Raw genomic sequence first — 10,000 nt, forward strand, 5'->3', positions numbered from 1 at the left:
GGTATTGCGGGTGTGTTGGTGTCTGGCTGTGGGGTTTCGGGTGTGTGGATCGGTTTGTAGTGTTGTGGGTGTGTGTTATGATCGTGTTATGGTGTGGGGAGTTGTGGGAGTTTAGGTTTGTGACTGGGGAGGTTTTGCCATTAAGTCTACGGTGAAAGCTTGTCATGTTTCGTTTAGTCTGCGTTGAACGGCTGCCACTCTTCAAGTCTACATATGAGATTACTACTATTACTACTACTACTATTACTACTAGATCTATCACTCTTTATATATCCTAGCATTTACCTTCATTATTATTATTTCCGTTAACCATTCTCCTTCTCTTCCTCTTCCTCCTTCCTATATTGATAAAAATACGTGCCTTTTAAGAGAGCCGGTCGAATTACCAGAGTCTACCCTTGCAACCTTCCGTTCTCTTTGTCACTGCCACTCGATGTGATGCTCTTTCGTCATGCATGGACACTGCCTTTGTGGTGGTGGTGGTGGTGGTGGTAGTGGTGGTAGTAGTGGTGGGGGTGGTGATAGCCGTTTCTCTCTCTCTCTCTCTCTCTCTCTCTCTCTCTCTCTCTCTCTCTCTCTCTCTCTCTCTCTCTCTCTCTCTCTCTCTCTCTCTCTCTCTCTCTCTCTCTCTCATAGAAAACGGTAACTTGCATGAGTAACTTTCCTAATTTGCCAGGTAGTCCATGACCTTTAGAGAAAACGGAAAGAAAACGCGGATTTTATGGGTAACTTTGCCAGAGAGAGAGAGAGAGAGAGAGAGAGAGAGAGAGAGAGAGAGAGAGAGAGAGAGAGAGAGAGAGAGAGAGAGAGAGAATAATTGCTGGCTTATTATCTCACATTTGCATCTCATTTTCTCTCACGTGCCAAAACAACATCAGGCTTCTTGCTATTAACGGATATTTTTACGACACAGACAAACACAGACAGACAGACACACTAACCCACATGTGTCACAGTGATGCACGGACACACACACACACACACACACACACACACACACACACACACACACACACACACACACACACACATACACCAGCATCACCATAATAACTATAATTTCTTATCACCATCACGGCTGTTATAATTTGTCACTCTTATGGATATTGTGTATTTTCATCATTTCATATTTGTTGTTGTTGTTGTTGTTGTTATTATTATTATTGTTGTTGTTGTTGTTGTTGTTGTTGTTGTTGTAGGAAGGAAAACTGGCATGTATGAATTAGTGAGTGAGTGAGTGAGGAAAGAACATGATATTTGTGCTGTTTTGAGCTATTTAAAAGCCAGACAACACACACACACTCTCTCTCTCTCTCTCTCTCTCTCTCTCTCTCTCTCTCTCTCTCTCTCTCTCTCTCTCTCTCTCTCTCTCTCTCTCTCTCTCTCTTTTTCCTTCACCCCCCGTCCGCCTCATGCCATTGTTAGCTTTTACCAAGACTTCTGTGATCAAATTTCATAAACGCGGCGGTCCACCTCCCTCCCGGTGTCCCAGCCCCGGAGAAACCTTGATCGCGTCATGTTGTGGTGGCGCGAGGGACGTGATTCGCGTGCCTTCCCAGCTCTCTGCGGAAAGTCGCTGTGGCTTTGCTTGACCCGCGCAAATGCAATAATCGCTACCATGTGGTTTGTGATGAGGTTGAATTTTGTGTGTTAGTTAAATGTTGAATGAAAAATGAGCAGTCTCTCTCTCTCTCTCTCTCTCTCTCTCTCTCTCTCTCTCTCTCTCTCTCTCTCTCTCTCTCTTTCTCTGATCACAGTATAAAATAGTGACAATAAGCGTCAATACTTGTTATTTTAATGTATTTCCGTAATTATAGACTGACATCAATCGTGTCCCTGTTTTTTCTCTTCTTAACTTATCAGCGATGAGCACGAGACAAATCCATTCATTCATTCAATCAGTTCATTCAATTCGCGTCCATTTTCATTAAGACTCACACAATGGCCGAATTCCGAGCCACACTTCCTCTAATCACGGAAATTAATGTAAAAGGAAAAACAAAAAAGACGAGAATATGATAAATGAATCAAATGCAAAATAAATAGATTAATTAATTAATTATCTTTTTTTTATAGATATACAAGAAAATAAATAAAATAATAATAAATGAAAATAAATTAATGAATAGATAAATAGAATAAAGTAGGATAAAATAGAAATTAAAAAGAAACTAAGATGTAGAAAAAAAGCAAAGCTGTTAGAGAGAGAGAGAGAGAGAGAGAGAGAGAGAGAGAGAGAGAGAGAGAGAGAGAGAGAGAATACAAGGCACCAGAGCAAAGGAGGAAGCACGAAGTAAAATGATATTCGTCAGTTTATCAGGATCAGATTAGCGTCTCGTCCCCGCCTCGTCCCCTGCTCGTCCCCGCTGGTCACGTGAAGGACAATTAGTAACCCTGACTAATGCAGGTGAGGCGGGACGCGGGGTGGAAATAGCCAGATGCACCAGGAAAAAGGAGACCGTTTGATTTAATTGTCTTTTCTTGATCTCAATGTCTCTGTTTCTCTTGACACCGCGCTCTGTTTCTCTCTCTCTCTCTCTCTCTCTCTCTCTCTCTCTCTCTCTCTCTCTCTCTCTCTCTCTCTCTCTCTCTCTCTCTCTCTCTCTCTCTCTCTCTCTCTCCACTGACATTAGGAACATTTTTTTTACTTTTTCTTTATTTCTTTCTTTTCTTCTTCTTCTTCTTCTTCTTCTTCTTCTTCTTCTTCTTCTTCTTCTTCTTCTTCTTCTTCTTCTTCTTCTTCTTCTTCTTCTTCTTCTTCTTCAACCAGTAAGATGTTTTTCTAGATAAGATTCTGTGTTTTCTATTCAAAATTGGATTTTATTTTTGCGTCTGTCTTTCTGTCTGTCTGTCTGTCTGTCTGTCTGTCTGTCTGTCTGTCTGTCTGTTTGTCACCCTGTTTGTTTAGCTCTGTTTTTTCTGGCTATATATATTATCTGTGTCCCTTTTTCTGTGTTTGTGTGTCTGTCTGTGTCTGGCTTTCTGTTTGTCTATCTTCCTGTTTGTTTGCCGTCTGCCTCTCCGTCTGCCCGTCTGTCTGTCTTTCGGTCTGTTTGTCTCTGTGTCTTTCTGCCTCTGTCTATTCGCCTATTTGTCTATCGGTCGGTCTGGCTGTTTGTCTGTCTGTCCGTCTGTCTTTGTGTTATCTACCCCTAGACACAAAATACCACCACCACCACCACTAACAACAACAACAACAAGTAGAAAGCATTACCTCGGATTACTGACGCAACTCTCCATCACTGCCCTGCGCGATTTACGGACTGGACTCATAAGCTCACCTGCGCATTATGGTACTAGCAAACTGCGCGACTCCTCCTTGACTTACTACATGATGATGATTATCTTGATCTTGATGCTTTATTTTATGCAGTGATTTGTTAACGTAGTAGTAGTGGTGGTGGTGGTGGTGGTGGTGGCAGTAGTAGTAGTAGTAGTAGTAACAACAACAACAACAACAACAACAACAACAACAACAACAACAATAATAATAATAATAATAATAATGATAATAATAATAATAATAATAATAATAATAATAATAGACGGACCTTGTTTTCCCAGGACCATTATTCCTTAATTAATTTATTACAGGAAATATTTTGTTAATCTCATTACCTTTTCGTGAATGGAGGAGAATCAGGCAGTCTCTCCTTACTCCCCTCCCCCTCTCTCTCTCTCTCTCTCTCTCTCTCTCTCTCTCTCTCTCTCTCTCTCTCTCTCTCTCTCTCTCTCTCTCTCTCTCTCTCTCTCTCTCTCTCTCTCTCTCTCTCTATCATCATCATCATCATCTTCATCATCATCATCATCATCACCATCATCACCATTTTCTCACATTAAGGGCGGTATTCTGAAACACTTCTGCGCCGCACCTTCACCACTTTCATCAGGGTGTAGTTGAAGCTGCACGGGTTTAGAGGGCGTTTTTTTTACGGTTTTAGTGACAGATTATCAAGATTTCTACTTTATTAAAAGGAGAAACAGTCTTGAGAATCCGGCTGATCATCTTTGTGGCCTTTGAGAATAGTCGTGGTGACACACACACACACACACACACACACACACACACACACACACACACACACACACACACACACACACACACACACACACACACACACACACACACACACACACACACACACACACACACACAGAGAGAGAGAGAGAGAGAGAGAGAGAGAGAGAGAGAGAGAGAGAGAGAGAGAGAGAGAGAGAGCAATGGGTTTCTGAATACGGACTTAATTAATTACCTTTATCGCTCACTCTGTCACGTGAATAGGAAAGATGTACAATGGTGTTACGCCAGGTAATTAATCCAGTCACCTGTCAACACCTGAGCTAAACACCTGAGGGAGAAAAGAAAAGAAAAGAAAAAGGATTAAAATCCAATCCATACCAAACCAAACCAAACACACAATAACTAAGTAATGATAATGAATGATGGTGATTAGTGACAGTGTATGTCGGGGAATGTGTTTAGACCTTCTTTTTTTCAGGCCTATAAACACGCTATTATTGCCGGCTGGTTGCTTTCTGCAGGTATATATAAGTTTCACGGTCGCAGCGCCACCACTACACAGCCACGCGTCGAGCCAGCCAGTCAGTCAGTCAGCCAGTCAGTGCGCGGCGGTGTGGCGGTGCGGTGGTGGTGATGGTGGTGGCGGTGATGGTGATGGACGACCTGGCACGCGGAGATATGGTGGTGGTGACGGTGACGGTGGTGCTGGTGACGGTGATCGTAGTGTTGGTGGTGGTGGTGGTGCTAGCGGCGGTGATTCTAAGGAAGTGGATAGATGGGATGATCCACCTTCTCCCCGAGTCTATTTAATGGATCATGTGGCGCCCCTCAGCCTCCTAGGACTCTCACAGCACCTTGCGGGACTCGAACTGGCGGTGTTTTGTCCCTCGCAAGGAGTTTACCACAGAGCCACCGCGTTCCGTGGAGGTGACGGTAACGCTGCTCTGGGATTAACCTTCGTCACCCCTCCTTCAGTAGCAACGTGTTCTTGCATCGTGTTATACTTTGATTCCCCGCTTCTGCTCTTCCAGATAGAGAGAAGGCAGAGATATGAACATTTCAACCCTCCTTCGTCATCCCCTCCTTCAGTAGCGACGTGTCCTTGCATCGTGTTATAGTTTTATTCCTCGCTTCTTCAGATAGAGAGGAGGCTGAGATATGAATATTTTAATCCTCCTTCGTCATCTCCTTCCATTGCCATACAGTTCCATCCTTTCCTTCTGCTCCTTCTTCAGATATCGAAAATATGTGATATGGGTTAAAATTTAGCGTCTTCCGTCATCGCCGCCTTCAGTATATATGAGCCCTAGCACTAGGTCATGGTTTAGTTCCTTTTTCTCCCTCACTTCCTTCCTCTGCCGCTCCTTCAGATATCGAAAAGCATGAGAGGATAGTTTACCTTCCTTCGTTTGCCCCTCCTTCAGTAGTTACGCGCCCTTGAATTAGTAATATAACTCCCTCCCTCCCTCCTTCATCTACTTCTTTAGGTATAGAGAAGAAACATGGATGAAAGGTCAGCTCAATCTTTCCCTCCCTTCTTCCCTTCGTCAGTAGAAACATGCCCTTGGTAAGAATGCTCGTACAGTCACTTCACTCACCATTCCTTCGTCAGTAGATAAATAGCCATGAATAAGAATGTTCATATTACCCTCCCTTTCTCTCTCCCTCCTTTTCTCATTCTCTCCCCACCTCTTCCTCTCTCCCTTCTTCAGGAGTCCCCAATAACCCTATAGAGTGCTAGTAATTACAGGTATGACGCCCTATACCTGTAATCCTCCTGTAGAAGGTCTGGCAGTGTTCTCGTTACCTGTGCTCTACTCACCTGTTCCCCTCACCTGGGACTCCGCTAATTAGTGCCTGTGCTGTAATTTTGTTATTTTTTTCTGTCATGATGGTCGCTGTTATTATTACTTATTTCTTTGCGTGGTGTTCTCTTTTATTCGGATGTTTATTAATGTTTTTATTGTTATTTTTTCATGTGTAATTGTATTAGTAGTAGTAGTAGTAGTAGTAGTAGTTGTAATAGTAGTAGTAGTAGCAGCAGTAATAATAACATACTTATTATCAACATTTCCCTCATTACATCATTATCATTACTGTCATTTATAGACCTACTAATTTCTTCCAGTTTCCCTTACTGAGTCATATTCTGTAACATATCTGCTCCTCACCTCACCTCCACTACTTTCAAAAGGCTCTAATTGAAGCTACATGGGTTTTTAAGGCTGTTTTTTACGGTTATAGCGACAGGATAGAAAATTTCTACATTATTGATAGGAGAAACACACTTGAGAACCTAGCTAATCATCTTTGTGGCCTTTGAAAGTAGTCCTTTTGAGAGAGAGAGAGAGAGAGAGCAAGTCAACAAACCCTTTCTGAATACGTTTCACCACCACCACCACCACCACCACCAACGCATGCACTCCTACCTGCCTCTGTGTCTCTGTGCGTCAACCTCTTTCATTTCCCTCAAGGCACAGACTCCATCTAGCGTCCCTTAGGTTAGGCAGCCACAGAGATGAGCAACATTAGACCAGAGAGACAGACTTTGTATCAGAAGCTCCTCTTGCTTGGAAAAGACAAAAGAGGACCAGGTAAGATGAGCGAAGGTGTGTTCCCAGGTGTGTGTGTGTGTGCAGGTGTGTAAGTGTGTGTGTCTAGGGATGGTTTGGTGTTTGTAAGGTATTTTCTGGTTGTTTTTAGGGATTCTTTATGTGTTTAGGGTATTTTTTTAGGGTTTTTGATATGTTTAGGGTACTTTTTAGGGATTTTTAGGGTAATATGCATAGGGTGAGTGGGGATGTTTGTAATTGAGAGGGTTTAGGGAAATAGAGAAGGGAGGAAAGGGTGAAAGGGGTAAAATGGGGGAGAAGAGGGAGAGGGAGAGGGAAAAGGAGTCAGGGAGGGAAGGGAAGTAATGAAGTGAAAAATAAAGAAAAGAAATGAAAAGAATATTAAAAGAGGTGAGTAATCTCTCTCTCTGTCTCTCTCTCTCTCTCTCTCTCTCTCTCTCTCTCTCTCTCTCTCTCTCTCTCTCTCTCTCTCTCTCTCTCTCTCTTGTTCTTTGTTCTCTCCCTCTCCTTTCCTTTCCTTTCAGTTTATCCTCCCTTCGTTACAGTTCATCTTTCGTTTATTAATCCTCAAATTTAATCCTTCCTCCTCCTCCTCCTCCTCCTCCTCCTCCTTTCCTTCCTTTTTCTCGTCCTTGTGACCCTGTGCTTGCTAAACCTACATAACCACAACTTGCATGAACTATAATAAAGAATAATGAAAAATAAAAAATAAAAAAAAACAGCGTGGTTGTAATAAAGTTGACAATTCTTACTAATGCTCGAGATTGAAGGAAGTGAATGGGAGATGAACTAATCTTGATCTTGCTCTTAACTGAATGGACGTCCCCTTGCATCTGTTGTAAACGCACGCTGCATGGGTTGTAATTGTAGACTTTGAGAATGTTTTAGTGCCCCGTTAAAAGGAAAGAGAGAATGAAAGTGAACGGCATGCATGTATTGTGGTTAAAGATTTCCCGTTTTCTTTTTTTTTTTTTTTTTTTTGTAGAGGATTAGACGGGGAAATTAAAACAGTATCTCTTCATTATATTTATTAAAGTTGTTATTTATTTACTATGGTGTGGAGTTTAATAATATTAAAAAATTTCTTCAGTCTGCCTTCAAATTATTCTTTTTTCTTTTTTTTTCTATGGCAATTTGCTGTCTAAGAAGAAAATGGGACGAGGATGCAATGTTTCTTGTCTCTATTACATGTGAGGATTTGTAATGATGAATGACTCTCTCTCTCTCTCTCTCTCTCTCTCTCTCTCTCTCTCTCTCTCTCTCTCTCTCTCTCTCTCTGCACTTAAGACCACCTCATCCTCTTCCCTCCTCCCCTTCCCCTTCTTCCCTTCTCTCTTCCCTACCCTCCCCATCATCTAGTTCTTTGTTCTCTCTTCCCCTTCACTCCCCTCACTGTCTGTCCTTCATCCAGTGTCCTCCCCTTCCCCTCCCCTTCCCCTCCACTTCCTCCTTTTCCTCCCCTTCCCATTAACCTTCCCTCCCCTAATCCTCCTCCTCCTCCTCCTCCTCCTCCTCCTCCTCCTCCTTATTCAAGCAGGCTTCAAGGATTTACTCTCATTATCTTAAGGGTGACTCACATACTTCATAAAGGTGGAATTTCAGCTTTATGTAGGAAGTGATTAAGTAAAATGGAGCTGTTTATTGTTAAGGTAATTTTGTGTTGTTTTTTTTATGAGTTTTTGGTTATTTATTTGTTTATTTGTTTATGTATTTATTTATTTATTTATTTATTTATTTATTTGTTTATTTATTTTTTATTTTATTGGTATTTTGGAGTTTTGATTTTTGAGTTTCAGTTAAAAATTTTCGATGTTTTTAGTAGTTTTTTATGTTTTTTTTTTTTTTTTGTACGTTTAGAAATTAAGTAAAGTTTTGCATTATATCGTCCATATTTTTTTTTTCAGAATTTAAATGGCTTAATACGTATTTATTTTACACTTAAGAAAAGGTAGAGTTTTACCTTTTGTTCCAGTATTTTCTGGTGTTATATCTACATTAAACTGATACTGATGAGATGAATTCCAATACTCAACTTTGATTTTTTTTTTTTACCTCATGATGTAGAGCGAGTTATTTATTTATTTATTTATTTTTTCTTACCTCAAGATGTGAGAGAGAGAAAATCTTGCCTGCAATTTCCTTTCTTCTTTCTTTTCCTTTTTTTTTTCTGGTACAGCTCACAGTAAGAACACATCAGGTGACCAGTCCACGCCTCCACTTTACCTGTAACCACTCGAGTAATTACCCCCACCCCTCCCGACTCACCTGGCGTGGCCTTGCTTACTTTTCTTTTTTTTTTTTTTTTTTTGTAGTTCATATTTCACTGTGACCTCGCCTCTTTGTAACCTCACGTGACCTTCGAAAGACAACTGATCCTTCCATCTCCCTCCCTCTCCCTCTCTCCTAACTTAACACATCCCTTTTATCTTCTTTTCTCTTACCTAATATAATCTTTTACTCTCCCTCACTTTTCCTTGGCCTAACCTAACCTAACACAATCTATCTGCATTCTTTCCTTTCTCTGACCGAACACAATCTTTCCCTCTCTCTCCTTGACCTAACCTAACCTAACACAACCTATTTGCATTCTTTCCTTTCTCTGACCGAATACAATCTTTCCCTCTCTCTCTTTGACCTAACCTAACCTAACACAGCTTTTCTGCCTCCTTTCCTTCTTCTGACCAAACACAATCCTTCCCACTCTTCTAAATCTAACCTAACTATACCCATTCCTTCCTAACCTAACTTTTCCTTCTCTCTCCTTCATCTATCTTAACTTATCCTAACCTTCACCTCTTCCTCTCTACTTCACCTTAACGTAACCAAATCTGACTTATCTCTCTCTCTTCCTCCGTTAGAGCGTGTGCTGTACCCAACCAAGCCCAAGAGTTCCGTGCAGAAGGTGCCAGTGCTCGGGGGACAGCCCATCACCCTGGAGACAGCCCTGGTGAGTCTGAGCAACATAACAACGTAAGAAAGAAAGGGAAGCTGCAAGAAGTCATTAGGCCTACACGTGGCAGTCCCTGTGTCAAAATAGGCCTATTTCCACCTATAATCCCCAAATGTAACCAAACTTAACCTAATCAAAACCATGCTAACCTAATTTAACGTAACTATGACTGTATTTATGATTTCCTCTTCCTCTTACTTATACTCTTCCTGTTTCATCTCCATCTTCATCCTCATCTTCCTCTGCCTCTTCATGTTCCTTTTTCCTCTTCATCTTCCTCTGACTTTTCCTCTTCCTACTTGCTCATTTATAAGATCGCGGTCGAAAGGCAAAAGGAAAGTAAAATAAAAACGAAAAGCAGAGGAAGAAAGAAGAAATGAGATGATGAAAGACAGTGACAGGTGATGGTGAGGAGGTGATGGTGAAGAAGAGGAGGAGGAGGAAAAGAAAACCACA

General features: G+C 41.5%; 1 protein-coding gene across 9 annotated transcripts in view; it reads left to right on the top strand.

Annotated features, from left to right (window-relative positions):
• The window catches only part of LOC135089776 (inactive ubiquitin carboxyl-terminal hydrolase MINDY-4B-like), a 60,424-nt gene that overhangs the window by 38,833 nt on the left and 11,591 nt on the right, over positions 1–10,000 (top strand). For 7 of the 9 annotated variants that reach the window (XM_063985802.1, XM_063985800.1, XM_063985807.1 and 4 more), the window contains one exon: positions 9,453–9,541. In XM_063985802.1, the coding sequence (XP_063841872.1) occupies positions 9,453–9,541 (89 nt within the window). Of the gene's footprint in view, positions 1–4,648; positions 4,949–6,480; positions 6,616–9,452; positions 9,542–10,000 lie in introns of those variants that run through there. The other 2 variants (XM_063985806.1, XM_063985808.1) reach the window with 2 other exon arrangements.

Source organism: Scylla paramamosain, chromosome 33 (genome assembly GCF_035594125.1).
Source record: "Scylla paramamosain isolate STU-SP2022 chromosome 33, ASM3559412v1, whole genome shotgun sequence".
Lineage (NCBI taxonomy): Eukaryota > Metazoa > Arthropoda > Malacostraca > Decapoda > Portunidae > Scylla > Scylla paramamosain.